This window comes from Columba livia, chromosome 1 (genome assembly GCF_036013475.1).
Source record: "Columba livia isolate bColLiv1 breed racing homer chromosome 1, bColLiv1.pat.W.v2, whole genome shotgun sequence".
Taxonomy (NCBI): Eukaryota; Metazoa; Chordata; class Aves; order Columbiformes; family Columbidae; genus Columba; species Columba livia.
Genome location: NC_088602.1, coordinates 55,798,756 through 55,818,451, shown reverse-complemented (window position 1 = coordinate 55,818,451; position 19,696 = coordinate 55,798,756). Strand labels below are relative to the sequence as shown.

The 19,696-nt window shown below is 43.1% G+C and overlaps 1 protein-coding gene across 1 annotated transcript; it reads left to right on the top strand.

Moving 5' to 3' along the window:
• Nucleotides 1–7,837: 7,837 nt before the first annotated feature.
• Nucleotides 7,838–18,137, top strand: LOC102090353 (2-oxoglutarate receptor 1). The gene is made up of 2 exons (XM_065057136.1): nt 7,838–8,257; nt 11,298–18,137. Exon 2 carries the CDS (start codon nt 11,313–11,315, stop codon nt 12,264–12,266), a length of 954 nt encoding a protein of 317 aa, XP_064913208.1. The 5' UTR covers nt 7,838–8,257; nt 11,298–11,312; the 3' UTR covers nt 12,267–18,137.
• The last annotated feature ends 1,559 nt before the right edge of the window (nt 18,138–19,696 follow it).

Sequence of the window (19,696 nt, the reverse complement as noted above, 5' to 3'; positions counted from 1 at the left end):
GAGAAACAGGGATCAGACAGACAAGCCAGGCTCATGAAAAGGACTCTCCAGTTGTAGAAAGAATTGGATGAGCTCTAGGGTAGTTTTGCTATATCACGATTTGTCTTTCCTTAAGCAGGAAACATACTTCTTTCTCTTGAAATGGTAGCTCTTTGATCTTACCCTTGACCTTTACAGCTTGCAGACTTCAGAGAAACATAGGATCCTGGAATCAAACAGGTTGGAAGGGACATCAGGAGGCCTCCAGTGCAATTCCCTGCTCAGAGCAGGGTTGGCACTCATGTCAGACTGGGTTTCTCAGAGCTGTGTCCAGCTGGGACTTGAAACTCTCCAGGCATGGCACCTGCACAGCCTCTCTGGGTGACCCGTTCTACTGCCCAGCTGTCTTGATGGAGAAAAGGTTTCTCTTACCGTGCTCTCCAAATTCTTCTTCCCACAAAATCTGACTGGATGGCATTTTCAATTTTTAACCACAAAAAGGCAGCAACAGAGGGAAATAAGGGAAAACACAGTCTTTTATGAACACCAGCTGGCCCATGCAATGAGAAGAATATACAAATATCAGCAGACTGGCTCAGGCACTGCTTAGGACAAATAAACGTTTGACAAGAGGTGACCATGACACCTAGACCTTAACTGTCATCTGCTCTTCCACAGCACATGCTCAGTGTTTGGTAATTGGTGTCTGTGCAGGACAAGGATGTCATATGCAAAAGTTTATTCTTGCCTTCCAGTGAAAGGACGTAAGAACAAAGGTGATCCATGGCAATGCTTGCCTTTTGCCTGAGCTAGTTTCCAGGGGCTTCCTGAGCTTCATCTTCCTCCCTTCCCAGCCAGCTTCATGTTTCACTTCCCTGACTCTCTGTTGGGCACCACTCTCTCCTTCTTGCCTTTCTGCATTCATGCTGCTCTTGTTTTGCCTAAACAAGACTTCTGCAGGTAAAGAAAAGCAGCAGGGTTTGTCCTTAACTGTTAAGAACTGGGCTTCTAACTCATGCTGCAAACCCAGTAAAAGGAAGGGGAATGAGGAAATGACTTTGGAGAACTTAGCTGAGCTGCAAAAAGATCAATCGGTAACACCCACCCTTGGCAGAACATGTACCCTGAAAGATAAGAGAAATCCTCAGCAGGGTGTAGCACAAACAAGGAAGGAGAAGGAGTTTCTCAATGCCATACAGCTAGAAAAAAATGTCAAACTCTTGAAAGCTGAAGTGAAAGCAGAAAATAAAATTAAGAAGCATGAACTTCTAGATAAGACACAGAGAGTGAGCCCCCAAGTGTGATATATGATAACCCATCCCTGAAATATGTGCTCTGTAGTGGTTACCTAATGTGCCATATCACCACAATCCCATTGAATTTAAAGAAAAAGTGCCACAAATAAAACATAGCAAAGACTAATGTAGCAGTTACATATGTTGGGTACTTTCAGGTTTTTGGTTTGGTATTGTTTTGAGTTTTGGTGGTTTTGTTTGTTCGATTATTTGTTTGGTTTTGTTTGTTGGTTGGCTTGGTTTTGGTTTTGGTTTTCACTACAACAAACAATTACAAAACGTGTGGAAAAATAAATTAGGAACAAATATACATACTTGGGATATATACTTCTGACTTGCAGAGCTGCCATGCACAGGAAGGGTGTGCATCCACCTGGCATGCGTCCATCTACCCTGCTAGGTCCTGCAGGCACACCAATACACCCCTGGGGGCAAAGATGTTGTATCAAGAGCAAAACCAGAGGTATTAGCATCATGTTTTAGCAGTCCGAGTTTCCCACTGAATGCAGGAAGGAAGCACTGAGTGCAGGAAGGGGCAAAGAATGGCCAGAAGAACCTGTGGTGTAGGCATTTCAGTGGCAAAAATCACCAAGCAGCCACCTCTCATGCGGCAGCTACACCCTAGGAATCTTATGCTGAATCAAAGGAAAAAGAATATTTTTCCCAAATGAAAAATTGTGGGTGTAAATAAAAATATATGCACGTGTTGTGCAAGTTTTAAATCACCTTGATTACGATCAGTGAACACATTTCAACGGCAGGCCCTTAAAATGTCTTAATTGCAAGTATAAAAACTCTCTGTTGGGAAAAGAGTGGAGCAACATGGGAGGAGGGAAGCAAGTGGCCAATGAAGTCAGAGGAAGATATTTATTAGAGGAATCAAGGGCAATTAGTATCCAACCCCTACTGATGCCCATAATGCCTTTGAAAATCTACTGCCAGTCAGCATGAAATCTGTTAAAGATAACATCTTTGAAGTCTTCAGTTATAAAGGAACTGAAAAAATCATGGCAAATCCAGAGCAATTTTAAAGAAAAATATTCTTCGCACAAGATGAAAATGGTTCAAAACTGTGCATAGGGAGATTACACAATCGATCACACGGAATTTGTTTAAGAACACATGCTAAAGAACATCCTAATTTGAGCAAAAAATCCAAGCTAACTAAATTATTTAAGAAAAACTATTTCCAAGGAGAAAAAGCCCCAAAACTATTAGGTTTTACTGGAGAGACAGCAGTGAAAGCACATTTATTTTCTGACAGAAGGAGGCAGTCTCGGACAACTGGATCACCTCAAGGTATTACACCAGGATGCATATTTTGGAATCAAGCTGAAGACAATATAGCACAGCATAGTCAGGCCTGAAAAGCAAGAGAGAGACACTGACAAAACCTATGTCACTGAGGCTTATGTTGCTGATGTTGCATGACAGAGCTTGCATTGGTAGAACTGGGCAGAATAATTCATTCCTTGCTGTTGCTGGTGCAGCAGCAGAATGATTTTTTTGTGATCCTTTGACTCTGCCTTTCTCACCCTGGGTGATGGTTTCCTAGCACAGAGTATCTCTTTACATTCCTGTCTTTCCACCATGGTGGTGGAGAAGATTTTCTCTATTTCTAGATTTTTCAAGAGGGCAAGGATATAATGATCTTCACAGAATCACAGAATCACAGAACGTTAGGGATTGGAAGTGACCTCAAAAGATCACCTAGTGCAATCCCCCTGCCGGAGCAGGAACACCTAGATGAGGTTACACAGGAAGGCGTCCAGGTGGGTTTTGAATGTTTCAGAGTAGGAGACTCCACAACCCCTCTGGGCAGCCTGTTCCAGTGTTCTGATACTCTTACTGAGAGGAAGTTTCTTCTCAAATTTAAGTGGAACCTCTTGTGTTCCAGCTTGAACCCATTACCCCTTGTCCTACTGTTGGTTGTCACCAGGAAGAGCCTGGCTCCATCCTCGTGATACTCACCCTTTATATATTTGTAAACATTAATAAGGTCACCCCTTAGTTTCCTCTTCTCAAGCTAAAGAGACCCAGCTCCCTCAGCCTTTCCTCATAAGGGAGATGTTCCACTCCCTTAATCATCTTTGTTGCCCTGTGCTGGACTCTCTCCAGCAGTTCTCTGTCCTTCTTGAACTGAGGGGCCCAGAACTGGACACAATATTCCAGATGTGATCTCACCAGGGCAGAGTAGAGAGGAAGGAGAACCTCTCTCAACCTACTAACCATTCACTTTCTAATACACCCCAGGATGCCTTTGGCCTTCTCTGCTTTCCTCCTCCCCTGCCAGGAGAGAATGCCCGCAATCATCACGTGATACTCCAGCCAGGGTAAGAGGGAATACCTATGCCACCAGTGGATGGAGGGACAGAGAGCCCCCAGAGCAGGAAGGAATCCTCAATTGTTTCAGGAGAATATTAGGCCTCAGGAGGGTCAAGCATGCACAACAGGCCACCTTTGACGCCCCTCAGCAGTATCCTACAGGGGAGCTTGGGCAGAGCTGACCAGTGTATGCGCAATGTGGATGCCTGGGATAATATTCTGATGTATGTTTTTAGGAGAAAGAGTGTATTTTCTGGAAAGACTAGTTGATATAATTGTTAAATTATCTTCTTTTTTGCATGTTATATAAGACTTTCATTTTCTGTAGGCACAAACCTTATATCTCTATTCACTGTTCTCAGTTCACTGAAATCAGTGGTGCCCAACGACAGGATAAGGGGCAATGGACACAGAATGAAGCACAGGAGGTTCCATCTCAACATGAGGAGAAACTTCTTCTCAGTGAGGGTGCCAGAGCACTGGAACAGGCTGCACAGAGATGTTGTGGAGTCTCCTTCTCTGGAGACATTCAAAACCCACCTGGACACATTCCTGTGTGATCTGCTCTGGGTGAACCTGCTTTAGCAGGTGGGTTGGACTAGATGATGTCCAGACGTCCCTTCTGACCCCAACCATTCTGTGATCTGCAAGTCTGGTAGCACAGGCGGAGACATGGCTCCAGCCATGTTGCCCAAAATGCAGAAACCCAGGATGGAGGTGGAAGAACCTTGTTTTCTGCCTAAAAAAGCCAATGGGAGGAAAAAGGATAGGCTGGAGAAGCCCAGATACTATTGTAGGATGCCCTATGCTACCAACCTAATCAGGAAGAAGTATGAAAGGTGATTTGATGATAATGTTTAAATACTTCCACAAAACCAGAAAAGCCATTGCTTAAATGTGTTTCTCTCTCCTTATAGCAGAGACACATATGAAGAAGTTGAAAGGCTGGAAGCACAAACTAGAGAATTGTGTTAAAGTTAAGGACATGATTTCAACTGTGGGCATGATTCACCTTTAGAACAAGCTGTCAAAGGAATAAGAGGATTCTTCCTCTCTCTTCAAATCAAGATTGTCCTCCTATTAAAAAAAAAAAAAAAAAAATGGCAAAAATACAAGTTATTGTGAATTCTGAGCTAAATCCTATGGCCTTGGGTATATATAGCCTTGGGCACACAATACTTTAGACTGGGTTTTCTAGAGGTCCTTCTAGTCTTTAAAACCTATATCTCTCCTGTGAAGTTGCACAACAATATAATCTCATGGTGCTCTGCAACCAACATTTATGCAAAAGATAGGCAATGTTGGTTTAAAAATTCCGAAGTCTAAGAATCTACCATATTACTAACACAATTGGTTTTAGTAGCTATCCAGCATCACCAAGAAATATTTGTGCTTCACTGCCAGCCTGGACTGGCATAGCTTCAGCTATGCTGACACCAGGAGTCTCTTCCCATGGATATGACCATGGCTATCACGCCTTCCCATTTAAATCTGTTCTTGAGTAAACTAGCCAGAGAGAATTCCTAGAGCCTCAAAAGTCTCTCAAGGCAGGACACAACATCTCCCAGTACTCCGTCCATTCCCAAACCTCTTTTCCAGCTCCTCACAATTTTTTAAATTCTTTTCCTGAACTACAAACACTAAGTCTGAGATGAAATATCCCGTATTTGTGTATAAATAATGTAATTTGAATCATAATGCCAGAACAACATCCATTCTTACTCAAAATTATCATACCAAAGCAGACAAATATAAACCAATTAATTTTAAAAAACCCAAACAAACAACCACAAAACTGTGGAGGGGTTTTTATAGATAAAGATTTGTTGCTGAATTAGTCAGGCTCAAAGGAATCTCAAGGCCGCTTCGAGAAGCTGAGAACAGAATCTACTGTGAGAAAGAGGGGCGTTCCTCAATCAGCGGGGTCCTGGCGTGGCGTGAATCATCGGACGCATCATCAGTGAGACTCCAGCGCATGGACAGCCCATGATACTCATTTAGCGAATCCATGCTTGGAGCGTGGACGCGTGATTAGAATATAGTTGCATATATAAGGAGGCTTGTTTCTGTAATAAATGGCTTTGCGTGATTCACATTGAATCAGAATGCTGAGTCCTTTATCGTTCCAACACAAATCAACAACAACACCACAAAACAAGAACAACAAAAAACACACCGAAAAAACCCATGGAGCAATGAACTTGATATCCTTTATACAGGAACTTATAAATAAAATGCAGAAAATTCTTAATCTATGTGTGTAGAGATAAACTGGGACTACTGAGAAGACACAGCATCATGCCCTTGGTATCTCCATGGCTCCTCATATGCCCTTTGCAAAGGGTCTTTTTGCATTTTGCAGAATATGCAGTTTCCTGACGTAGAGTACTGAAATTGCTATTAACTGGTAGCTAGTCACACAGTCAAAAGTGGTTTCAACTCTTTCTATAAACAAAGGTGGCTCATATCAGTGGTTGCTCAGGGATATGTTGACAACTGTCAGTCTATTTCTGAATATTTGTATTTAGGAGTCCAAAATTAACGTTCACGTTTAAGGTTGATGTGCCCAAAGTATACACCAGGAAGAGTTAAGGAGAACAGATTACATACGACCAATAAACTGAAAGTCATTCATATGAAGATGACAAATACTGAAAGCATCGGGTAAAGAAACACGACAGTTGTGCAATCATTTTAAAAGTCATATTTACTAAATAATTCAAGCCTGATTCACCATTACATTATGCAGTACATAATTGCTCATGTTTCCAGGTTCACACCTCTTATCATCATGAGAAAGTAAATAACAGCTTCAAACAAGATATGAAATTATGTTCAGTGTTGGAAAACATTCAAGTTCTTTTCAGCCTCATCTAAACATTTCCCTCTCAAGATGATAACTTTCCTACCTGTTCACAGAAGTTTGCAAATATTTAATTCAAAATCAAATCTGGAATGCTTATGCATTTGAAAGTATTTTCTTCTTTGTGAGGGAAAAAAAAAAGCCTGAAACTGGTGTAAGGAACACTGCTTTGAAACAAGATGACAGTCAATGGAGCACAGTTATCCCAAGAATCAAAACCTGTTGAAAAGAAAGGTGGAGATCACGCAAAATATGCAAATATTGGTTCTATAGGAAATCTCCACAATGTCTTAGTCTCAGCTGGTACCACAGACCGAAAAGCTAAGTCATCCCATAAAATCGTTAACATCCACACCTTAATTACCCTGGCACCTCCAGGTAGGCTTGTGCTCCTTGCAGTTCACATGCAAAGGAAGTAAAACCTCTGTTGTAGGCACCAGAAGGTGCCTGTGCCCTTCTTCCCTCTCCAAAGGGAGAAGAGATTTCTGCTAGCCCCCTCTTGAGGGTTGTCCAACACATTCAAGGAAGTGCTAATCTTGATTCTGCTTTATTGCCTGGATATTTGAGGACTGTAAAACACTCCAGATCACACAACAAGCTGAGTATTTTTTCAAATCATGTGCAGAGGGAGTACATAGTTTGACTTCCTTTCTAGGCTTCTTTATTTCTCTGACCTCTAGACAAGTCATGCCAGCAGAAAAGCTGCTTACACATATAATATGGTCAGGATAGTTGTCTGGCAGTCACGCAATGCCTTTCTCTAGCAAAGCCCTCCTGCAGCCAGGTTACCTTCACAAGCACATGGCCTTGGATATCTCTGCCAGTCACAAGACCCTGCTTGTTTCCTGGTGGTGCAATCCCAGCTCATCTCGGACCCAGGTCCTTCCCTGCAGGAAGGGTAGCTTGTCCCACCAAGCTCCCAGTTTGGACAGCATGGGTATCTTCATTCTCCTTCAGAGCATCCACCAAACTCCCTGTGAAGCAACTAACTCCTGCCAGTTCATAGACTCATAGAATGGTTTGGGTTGGAAGAGACCTTCAAAGGTCATCTAGTCCAACCCCCTGCAATGAGTAGGGACATCTTCAACTAGATCAGGTTGCTCAGAGCCCCGTCCAGCCTGGCCTTGAATGTCTCCCGGAATGGGGCATCTACCACAACTCCGGGCAACCTGGGCCAGTGTTTCCTCACCCTTATTATAAAGTTTGAAACCCTGCTTTTCCCACAGCTCTCCCCCTGTCTCCCACCTCTCCTATTCTATGCACCGGGACCCAGGGAGCAGATATTCCTTCAGGTAGGCACTGTGGTGATGCTGCTTCTCCCTGCTTGAATGCTGCTTGCCTGACTCCTTCTCCAAGGGCTGGAAGTGCCCATAACAAACCGCTCCAGGCCAACCAGGCAGGTTACAGGCAGTCTCAACCAATTTTGTGAGCAATACAGGGCAGGTCTCCACATCTCACGCAGGCAGCAGAGGACAGACAGGAGGACACCTGACACCAGGACAGCCCCACCACCACTATCAGCATGACAGCCAGCCTGCAGGAAGGTGAGAGGAGTCAGAGCAGCTACTGCTCAGCACCGGGAAGCCCACAGTGCCTTTGCCCTTCAGAGAGCTGGGAATAGAGGCAGAGCATTCCTGCAACCTGCCCAATAGCCTGAAGGGGTTGCCACAGCTTTCCCAGAAAGCTTTCTCACTGCACAGGCCCAGGGGATTTAAAAGAAAACTGTGCCAGCTGGAGTAGGGTATTCGAGGAAGGAGCTATGAAGAGGAGAGAAGACAGCACTGAGGATTTACAGGTAAAATGCATATTTTGATTTACAGGTGTGAATATAGAGGCAGGGTGAAGTGGAACAAGATGAGCAAAGGGTTAAAGGATGATAGAAGTGTGGAACAAATTTAATTTATCTAGGATGCATCCAGTGCTCACATTAAACCCACACACTCTTTCTGCATGGAGATAGCTCCCTGAATTAAAAAGGGCGAGGGAAGGAGGGCTCATGTCTTTGTCCTTAAATATGTCACTTGCATCTCTCGACTCTGAGCCAGTAAAAGAGTCAAACACTGCAAGTCAAATCCTATTTAATTTATTCAGCAACATATCTGTGTGAAATATAGTCCAATTAAAGGCATTAGGTTACTTTACCATGGCTGCAGCCATTTGGCTTTTATTTCCAGTAGGCTCTAATTAAATTATCACAATGCAGGAGCAGACAAGTTTCCCTTATACGTGACTGCAATTAAAGACATGCAATCACAACATTTTTTAAAGTGACTCAAATCAATTGGTTACAGTAAAGAATACATTGTAATGCAGCAGTGACTCCACTGTTAAGACTGAAAGAGGGCTTCTATTTCAATAATTTAGTTCCCTTTTATTACGAGTTCTGTTCTTGGATAATTTATTTAAAGTTCATTATGTGTCTACAGCATATATCATTTGCCCTCAGCTTGGGCTGTAGAAGTCCCATTATGGCCAATTACTTAGTGTGATAAAATCTCCCATGGTACAAACTGTTCCTTAATTAGATTTAAGTTTTGTCTAAATTCTATTTGTAATTCAGACAGCAAAATAACAAGGCCGACAGCAAAGACTTGCTGTCTCCTTTCTTTGGTCCCTGTGGTAACCTGTTAGGTTGGATATAATCTGAGGGCAGTTCAGAACCAAGACCCTCCACACCCCTGTGCTTTTCTTGTAATACTTGCCCCACCTCAGATTCCTGTAACCAGCACTGGGCTTGGGGATGGCCTGGCCTGTGAGGGAGACCCATGTTCCCCAACCCAAATCCAGCCCTATCAAATACCTCACCAATAGCAAAGGAGATGGCTCTGAAAGCACCTGAGAGAATGCAGCTGTCAGATTGCAGAGACTGAGTGCCGCTGGCACGCTCTTCGTCAATCATAGGTTATTTGCTCTCGGTCCCGTATATGTTTGCAGCGCGCTGGTTGGTGGAAAAGAAGCTGCTGACAAAACGATAGTCCTACAAAACCACAAAGAAAGTGGTGTGGGGACCAGCACCCAGCCATGTCCTTCGGCTCATTTAATAATTGTGCACTGTAAACACCACAGTGTGCACAGCCCACATGGTTCCAGCAGCAGACAGCATGCTGCAACCTGCTGCAGGGTGTAGCCTTTACTGTTAACCTGGTTAACCATTAGCCGCAGAATGGTAGAATCTGTGAATCTAAACTCATAGAATGGTTTGGGATGGAAGGGACCTTCAAAGGTCATCTAGTCCAACCCCCGTGCCATGAGCAGGGACATCTTCAACTAGATCAGGTTGCTCAGAGCCCTGTCCAGCCTGGCCTGGAATGTCTCCAGGGATGGAGCATCTACCACCTCTCTGGGCAACCTGGGACGGTGTTTTACCCTCATTGTAAAAAAAATTTTTCATCATGTCTAGCCTGAATCTCCCATCCTTTAGTTTAAAATCATTACTTCTTGTCCTATTGTAACAGGCCCTGCTAAAAAATCTGTCTCCATACCAGTGCCTTCCAGTTCGTTTGAGGATGATGGTATTGCTGCATTACTTCTTAACTGAATTTGAGCCACTGATTTTTCCAAACCATCCCCTGCACCATCCTCAGCCATGAGAAGAGGTTTGAAGCTGTTTTGCTCTTTAGAAACAAATGCAAGTGTTTGGCATGTGTCTCCTCAAGTCCCAGCTTCAGTTTGAAAAGTGTTTTAAATATGTTTGAACCAAATGTTCTACACAAACTTGAATTCAAATACTGCAACCTGTCTCTGTGAAATCTCATGACTGAGGGTAGAAACTACACAAAGAAAATTCAAGGGTGGAACCAGAAATGGAAGTGGTGTTTCAGTAGGATCCATTTTAACAGATCCAGGCCACAGTAATTCGAGGACAGGAATCATCCTGTAAGATGTTGAATTCTTCCAGAAAAATTGTGGTAGAGGTTTATTCATTTTTTCCATCAAAACATCTACTCCACTTTGAAAGGAAGAAGGCATTCACACAAACACACTTACTGGATGCAAGGTTAGCAGTTATAATATTTGCCATGTGCTTCAGTGGCTCTGTATTTTCTGTTGCAGAGAGCAGTGGGCTATCTTCCTTTGAATCCTGCTGAAGTCTCATATTGCTGCTTTTCAGAGTTGAATGAATTTATTCTGGTGTTTCAGAAAACTTCTATCTAAGATTAATGTCTGCAAAAACACCATTTACAGGAAGCAAATTTACATAGCAACTAATGACAAGCCTAAAAATAACATATTTCTTTGCAACATCAATCTTGTTAGTGAACTAAAAAAATGAAATATTCCTTTATCAGTTGTTTCCAAGGAGTGGGGAAAAAATGTTAACCAACTCCAGTATCAAAAAGAATATGAAAACATTTCAACATCTGCCCTGTTTTCCACTTAATTTACAAGGATGCAAACAGCATTTATGGAGCAGTTACATTTTGGACATTCGTCTCTATACTTTTGATCAGTAGCACAACGTGACTAGTCTGTCCTGCTCCACTTGAGCCTCAATTGACATCAGAAAGTGAACTTCATATACCAGGGGACACACATCACACTGTGGTGTCAGGAATCCCTTACTTAACAGTTTCATTGTGCCTGTCCAGACCCTTCCATGAAAATACGTATTTTAAAATATAATAATATATTTCTCTATATAGATATGAGAAAAGGCCTCTAGATCAGCATGAATTCTTATCAAAACACCAAAGTCTTTCCTTATTTGATAAAGGCATCTTGATAGAGGCACTGATGTGAAGCCGAAAAGAAATACGTAATTATTAGTTGTTTTTAACAGGCTATGGGAAGGTCTTATCTGTCAGTAAACACTAAGCATTTCTCTCCTCCTTAAGCGCTAAGAAACAAACATGAATAGAACTGACGACTTAGCCAACCCCACCACCTGGCAAGACACTGAAGGTGATTTTCCCAATTGCACTGATGTGGAAGTCAGCCTGAAGACTTTGTACCTCCCTGTTATGTACAGCATCGTCTTCCTGGTAGGCTTCCCAGGAAACGTCATTGCAATTTGTGTTTACAGCTTCAAGATGAGGCCTTGGAAGAGCAGCACTATCATCATGATGAACCTGGCACTCACAGACCTGCTCTACCTCACCAGCCTTCCCTTCCTGATACACTACTACGCCAGTGGGGAGCACTGGATCTTTGGTGAATTCATGTGCAAGTTCATCCGCTTTGGCTTCCATTTCAACTTGTACAGCAGCATCCTCTTCCTCACCTGCTTCAGTGCCTTGCGCTACGTGGTGATTGTCCATCCTATGAGGTTCTTCCACACCCAGAGGAAGCTGTGGACAGTGGTAGCTTGTGCAGCAGTTTGGGTGATCTCACTGGCAGCTGTCAGCCCCATCAACTTCTTGATCTCCTCAAAAGAGGAGGAAAACAGATCCTTATGCCTAGACCTTACCAGCTCTGAAAACCTGAGCACAATCAGGTGGTATAACTGGCTACTCACCACGTTTGCCTTCTTCTTGCCTTTGCTGATGGTGACTCTGTGCTATGCGCTCATTATTTACACCTTGGCTACTGGGCCCCAGACGCAGGCTTGCTACAAACAAAAAGCTCGCAGACTCGCCATCGTCCTCTTGGTGGTCTTCTACGTGTGTTTCCTCCCCTTCCATGTTTTTCGGGTGGCTCGGGTTGAACTACGTCTGTGTCCTGTCAGCTGTCATGTGGAGAAGCAAATCCACTCCATCTATATAATCTCTCGGCCACTGGCTGCACTCAACACATGTGGCAACCTGCTGCTTTATGTCGTGATTGGAGGTAACTTCCAGCAGGCCATCCTCTCTCTTTCAAGGTGAAAGTGGAGCAAATACGTCCAGCAGCCTGGGAGCAACAATTATGTGACCAAGTCACAAATCACATTAAAGTTATGAAGGAATACCAGCAATCCCAAGGTGGCTTTGGTGCTACAAGCTCCTGCAAAGGCAGCTGTGTTGATATGTTAGCAAGAATTGCAACTGGTTTCTCCCTCTCCCTGCAGTAGAGCACTTGTCAAAAAGCTGTCTTGGGAGCAAACAAAGAACGGGGAGACAAAAGAAAATATTGTGAGCCACCATGAAGGTGGAAAATAAAACTACTGGACTGGGCTGTTTCCAAAAACATTTGGGGAGCGCAGTGTTCTCTTGCTCTGGGCTTGGCCACTGATTACAGAAACATGGAGAGCTTAGTTTGAACATGAGAACAATCTCCATTGGTTTCAGGGTTGCTACTGAGGTAGTGTTCTGTTTGTTATAACCCAAGCAAACAACAGCAGATATTGTCATGGTTGTTGAAATCTCTGAATGACGTACTTAGAAAGCACCTAGATAAATCAGATGTTTTTAAATGAAATGGAGCGGATGAAATTCAGCACAGGGCATTGAGGAACTGAATGGTGAAATCTTGGAGCTGGCCAAGTGAAGGATGGGATGAGTACCAGAGGAGGCCACATATGGTGAATACAAGGAGATATATATATCTATATGTAGATATATACAAGGAGATAGAGATATATATAAGGATATACATATATGGAAAAAATGAAGAAACAAGGAATTAACAGTCATGTTAATGTCCATCTCAGAAAAATACTGACACAAACTATCAGATTATAAGTCTACAGAAGATGAATCCAGGTGAGTACTAGCCAGTATGGATCTATCAGCTATGTACAGTCCTAGACCATTCTCATTTCCCACTACAACAAATCAACAGGCTCATACGTGAAGAAAAAGATGTCATGTATCTTGACACCAGAAGGAATTTTGACACTGTCTGAGATGACACTCTTGTGTATAAGCTAAGGAAACGATCTGGAGGAAATTTTTTGCTAGTTACAGAGTTTCACTCAGAGTGGAGAAGCTAGTGATTTACTATCAGTAGGGGAAGCCACTGAGTGGGGATTTGACCAGTCTGTCCAGGGTTTAGGGATATTTAGTGTTTTCATTAACAAATTGGGTGATTAAATGAAGTCTGGTTATTATATTTGCAGATGACATGAAGCCGAGAGGACAAAATTCTGTTGACAAATTGCAAGTATGGTTAGAAAATGCACAGGATGCTATTAGACAGTGACAGGTGCAAAGTACCATGTTTAAGCAGAAATAATGAAGTGTGCAAAGACAAAAGGAGAAAAAAAATAAGTAACAGTTTGGGAGAGAACGATCTGTGGTCACTGTGAATCACAGGCCGGGCAGAAGCTGACAGCTTCAGTGGGCTGACAGTGTCTGCTGTAGGGAAAAAAAAGGCAGGTGCCATGATGCTGGGATGTATAAATAAGAATATAATGTACAAGATGTGCAAAGCAGCCCTTCTATCCTTAGCAGTGTTGTTACCCACCTGGCTGGAGCACCGTGTCCAGCCTTGGAGGCTTCCTTTCAGGTAAGGCACAGGTAAGAGAGTAGTGAGAGCTCACACGTAGTGAGAGTGAGAGCACTCAGAGAAACTACTAGAGGGAAAGTAATCGGACAGAAAACCAAATGGTCTCAAAACTCCTCAAGGGCAGTCAGCAGGAAGGACCTTCTGTCAGGATGGGTGATGAAGGGCAGGAAAGAACAGGAGAAGTCTCCACCCATGGGTGTGCTTAGGAGTGGGCTAGCCAGGTGCTTAGCAAGAGGGACACAAGCCTGCCTGGCCTCTGGATGTCCCTTTTGGCCATGAGGCTTTGCAATCAGGCATATGTTACTGGCAACAATGGCACTAGTGAAGCAAGCAATGCCCAGGAGCATCCCCAGTGCCGGAGCACATCCCACCACACTACCATGGCTTGGGTACGACACCTACGATGGCAACATAGTGTTTTAATTTGTGGAATTTGACAGAATTAATTTGGCACAGGCGCAGCCATTAGGTACACATTTTTGAAGCAATGTCACAGGCCTTTTGATGTTTTTTATTTTAGTTTGTCCTCTTCTGTCAAAGCGTGAATTTTACAGGTTGCCACTAGATGGTGATCACCCATGGACAAGCTACCTGTTTTCACATATGCCTGTTGGATTCAAATCCGCAAGTTACACAAATACACAAGAAAATTCACATGAAATAAACATTTTCTGATCTAGGTTCATAACATCCCAGCTCCCCAACATGAGCAAAAAGTACAAACACACTGCATAAATTTTCTTACTCTTCCATATAAGTGAAAGCACAAGATGTGTCTGCCACTTACACATTCACAACTGAAAGAGTGGATTAAAAAATATCTTTTTTCCTCTCTCAGAGCATTTTTAATTCTTGTTCTCAGAAGCTCTTCCTCCTCAAGCCCAAGCCCAGCTTATCACACACCAACAGAAGCTCTTAAAATACAGCTACACATACAATATAAAACGGAGCGGCTAAAGGTAAAAAGTGTGAAATGGAAGTATTGAACGCTTTCCATCACTGACAGCAGGAGTGGCAGTCCCACAGTTTCAGTGACCTGGAGAGGGGCTAGCTTTTTGCCTCCTACTCCTTTCTTTCCTTAACATAGCTGTTGTTTGGTTGCCTTCTTCCTGTCTCTCACCTGCTCATCCACCATTTCTCTTCTGTTAGTTTGGGCTAAACTAGCTGACTGTACAGTGCCCAAGTAGGTAAGGGAATGCTCCATAGTTTGCTGGTGGGGCAAGAACCTCCAGGAGAAGGGACATCACGTCTTCCAGTAGCACGGCTGGATCTGGAAAAGGACAAAAGCTCAGCAGCAAATTTTTAAAGCTTTCAAGGACTGCTCAGGTGTTCTGCAGGACTGAGAGATCTTTACCTCATCTGACTCATTCTTTTTGTTTACTGTGGAGGGTGACATCTCGACAGCTTCTATTTTTAGCAGCTGTTTAGTGCTGAAACAAGGATAAGTGTTTCAATTGCGGCAAAAAGGAGGCACTTTCCAAGCTCTGTACACAATGTGACAACACAGCTACATAAATTACTACACTACTGCAGGCTAATTCACAGCATAGGAATGTTCCAGTAACCAGGATCCTGTCAAAAGCCTTTGTTATGTTTGTCTGCAAAGACTGTCATGTCAACTCAAGTACCTACCAGTGAGCTGCTCTCTGCCTGGGACTACAGAGGGATAAAGAGAATAACTTTGTCAGGGAAATGGGATTCACACCACTCCTGGGTGATGTCAGCTCTGATGATACTGAAGACGAAATTTTGGAATTATCAACTGCTTCTGTAGACATGTCGAACCGTATTTCTAATCTGGCTGCATCTATCTGCCTTTCAAGCAATTCTACGTCATACTGAACACCTGAGAAGACTGCGTGTAGGGTCAAAATTAATAGAATGGTGAACAGTTAGTAGAGAGAAAGGCTAAAATAGCTTGAGAACAGTCTACTTCAACCAGGTCTGTGTTGGATAATGATGTGAGACAAGGCTGCAGTTTTAACTCAATGTAATGGTACATGCCGTTGGGATGCTGCTGCCTTTGCTGTATGATATAACTGTGGGGTAGGGATCTACCATGTAAAGTGAAGATTAGTGCCAGGCTCACCACTGAGTCACTTAGGCCTCAGATAGATGTTGTCATTTTGCTGATAAGGCTAAGCTAGTGGAGTAAACGTTGAGTGACTGTTTCCATCTGTCAATATTTTGCACTCTGAAAATCTAGGTTGAGCAAACCTAAACTTTAAAGTAGCAAACAACAAGTGAACACATTGCTACTCAACTCCCACAAGCCCCAAACTGTACTTGCCTTTCCCTGCCAGCAGAAAAGGAGAAGAGATGTAAAGAAAAATACTTTGTGTGTGCTCTTAAAGCTCCCTTATGTTTTGTGACAGTAGAGGCATCCAATGGTGCCAGCTGACACCACTTCAATGTAAAGGCCACATAACCAAGTCTCGGAGGGGGAGAAAAGTTTGTCCTAAAGAAAGTGTATTTCAAGGCCTGTTTTCTGAATAACTACTGAAAAAGAGCAGTATTTTTTACCAAGGTGTCTTGCTGGCTTGGTGCCTGAGCTTACTGAGTGCAGCAGTGCAGAGCAGAGCAAGTTGGACATCTTCAAAAGCAGAAGAAAAAAAGAAGTTCCTGCTTTTAGTCAGAGGTGGACTCTGGGGCCAGAATGACAATAAGTAAAGCTGGTAAAAAAGTTGTCTTTCTAAAACAAAATTTAAAGCTGAAATGCTGATTTTTTTAAAACACACAGAGGCAACATGATTTTTCAAGGCTGCTGCAGGCAACTATAATGCAGAGTTTGTTTGATTCACGATTGCTAGAACCTTAGAAGGTATTTTATCTTCTAAGATCTCTCCTCAGTTTCTTTGCTCCCAAAATTGTTGATATAACTGATTTCTAAACCAAAAGAGAAGTGGTTGCCTGGAAGCTGTAGTACTAGTGATGCTCTCCACTATTACAAGGAGAACAAAATTCTGAGCTTCCTTTTTTTTTTTAACTGAGGAAGTACGTTTTCCAAATTACTTTATGGATTTCCTTTTACTTTGTGAAACAGTTAAAGAAGATAAGACAAAGAAGAAAGACATACAACTTTGTGAACAGACGATGCCACACTGAATCCTATCCAAGTGATGTAGACCGTATACTTCCTGGAGACATCTTCCTTCATCTGTTTTCATTAAATATGGTTGTATAACCAGCACACTTCCTGCTACCAAAGCTAACAAACATGATACTAGGTTACTCAGTCCTTCTCTCTCCCTTCAACACATCCAGTCTGTTGCTCAAGACCCATTAGCTTTCTGGAAAAAATGTTTAGGAAATAAATTTTGTCCTTTCTAATGGTTCTGCTAAAATCTCTGTGGTTTCCGTTTGCCTCTGATTGGTATGGGCTAGTTGCCTGCATCTCAGGGTGCTTTCAAGAATTGTCATGCATCTGGCAGAATCTGTATTTTGTGGGTGGATCTGTAAAAAGGTATTTTGGTATTATCGCAAGAGCACCCTGTGAAATTCTTATCACTGACCTCCAATTTTCAAGGACTTTCATGGTGCCAGCCACCTTGCAAAGTGACACCCTGGACCTGCAACTAGAAAATGCCTTCTCTGAGGGTGCCTGAAAGGGCATCTGAGGCAAAGCCTCCTGTCCCGTTCTTGTTACAGATCTGTTAAGTTGGGCAAAAAGGAGGTGACTTGGCACAAAGCAGGGAAGAGTTACGGGGGGATTTATTTCCAGCCCCAAATGATCCCAAAGGGGCAATTTTCCACTGAGTGAGCCAGGCTGGCCCAATCACTTATGGCTTCAGCAGTGACAAAGAAGACCTATCAGACAGTGACATACAAATGCACTGTGCAATAATTTCAAGCAACACATCCTTTTGAAAATTGCCTTTTCCCTTGATGTTTTTTATTAACAGGAAGTTATCTTCTTAGCAGGCAAGGCAGCAGCACCTGCCCACAGGACTTTCTTCATATTTACCTTTCTGCTAGAAAGTTGCTCTGAGATATTTATATATTGCCCCTATTTTACAGGTGCTGAAACTAAGGCACAGTGGAGTTAAGTGACTTGCCTCCGGTCAGAAAGCAATTTAGCAGCCAAGCAGGGAAGAGATCCGTTGCCAGCCCAGAGCTTTTACAAAGTACATTTTAGGCTTAGGGTGAGATTTTCAAGGGAGTCTTGATTGCTCGGTTGTGTTATTTCAGTAATAAAAGTTGAGTTAGAGCAGTTTCTGTGCTATTCGAGCCCTGGTTCCCCCTCAATGTCATATTCTGCATTTGTGGAAGGAGCACTTCTGTTTTCCTTCAGAGAAGGTGTGGGACCAAGTTGTTTCACAGAATCACAGAACAGCTGGGGTTGGAAGGGACCTCTGGAGATCATCCAGTCCAGCCCACCTGCTAAAGCAGGTTCACCCAGAGATCTCACAGGAATGTGTCCAGGTGGGTTTTGAATGCCTCCAGAGAAGGAGACTCCACAACCTCTCTGGGCAGCCTGTTCCAGTGCTCTGGCACTCTCACAGTAACAAAGTTTCTCCTCATATTCAGATAGAACCTCCTGTGCTTCAGCATGTGCCCATTGCCCTTCATCCTGTCACTGGGCACCACTGAAAAGAGTCTGGTCCCATCCTTTTGACACCCACCCTTGAGATATTTATAAACATTGATGTGATCCTCTCTCAGCCTTCTCTTCTCCAGGCTGTTTGGTTACCACTGCATTTGATCTCAAACAAGAGCCAGCAATTTGCTGTATTCATCCCATTTACAGGTTTTTGTCAAATATTTCTTAATTTGCAGGTTAACACAAAATACTAGCAGCATATAGGGAAAAGTTCCAGGCTGAAATGTGTACATCTTACTGCAGGTCAAGAAGTTATTCTCCGTGGGATTCAAAGATCAGAAATATGTTCAATAAGTAGTAAGCTGCCTTCACCTAAGGGGCAGAGTACCATCTCTCAACACGTGCGTATGTCAATGCTGGGAGAGCATACGAGTTCAGCTAACTCGCCTCAGTGCTGGGGACAGCCTCTTCCCAGCACATCCTAGTTCAGGTCCAGCAGCCCATGTTCTGCCTTCAAATATGAATGTCAGCACTTTTCTTCTACTGGCAGAAGGGTAAATGAGGTTAAGATACAGACTGATCATACATCTTCTAGATTTCCAACCTCGTTTCGACTCAACATGATTAATACAGCTAAACTTACTTATCAGAACTATATATCTGGCCAGCTAACACCAGTGAAAATCTAAATCTATCCCTCTACCAGGAAAAAGTCCTAGCAAACATAGCACCCATCCTTTTTTTCCCCAAATGCAAACCTGAATCTTGGGGGTTGGGAGGTGTGAGAAGGACAGCAATGGGGCATCGTGTTTGCTGGACACACCATGAAGATTGGTCCGGCAGTAATTCCAGGCTGTGCCCAAGGGGCTCCAGGCTGACCGAGCTCCCGCAGCGCAGCTCTGCAGGTGCTATAATTGAAATTCCCACTAGAGGGTAGACAAACCTCTTCCATTAACAGGATCACTCTGGAAAAGCGTCACTATGAGGGGGAACTGATTCGGAAAAGGAGTTCTGCGCTGGAGAAGCAGCAGAGAGTAGTAAAAGGAAGAACAAAATGGTGTTCATACCACCTGCGAGAGCAAGGTGGGAGCATTAGTCCAACTTTAAACAAACACAATCTCTGGCTTATACTTCTAAATCAAATACAGCTAGAGTGGCTATGTGGTTATAAACATGTAAAGCATAAATCAAATACAGCTGATCTTGCCCCTACTGATGTTATCTTACAGTGATAGAAGCCAGTTAAGTACATAAAACAGTTTGAAAGGATAAATATAAGGAATTAGTTTATCCAGTTTGGGGCAACAGGGAATTCAGCCCCTCCTGACT

Coding starts and splice junctions, on each gene's coding strand:
- LOC102090353 (XM_065057136.1), top strand. CDS start 11,313: ATGAATAGAACTGACGACTTAGCCAACCCCACCACCTGGCAAGACACT.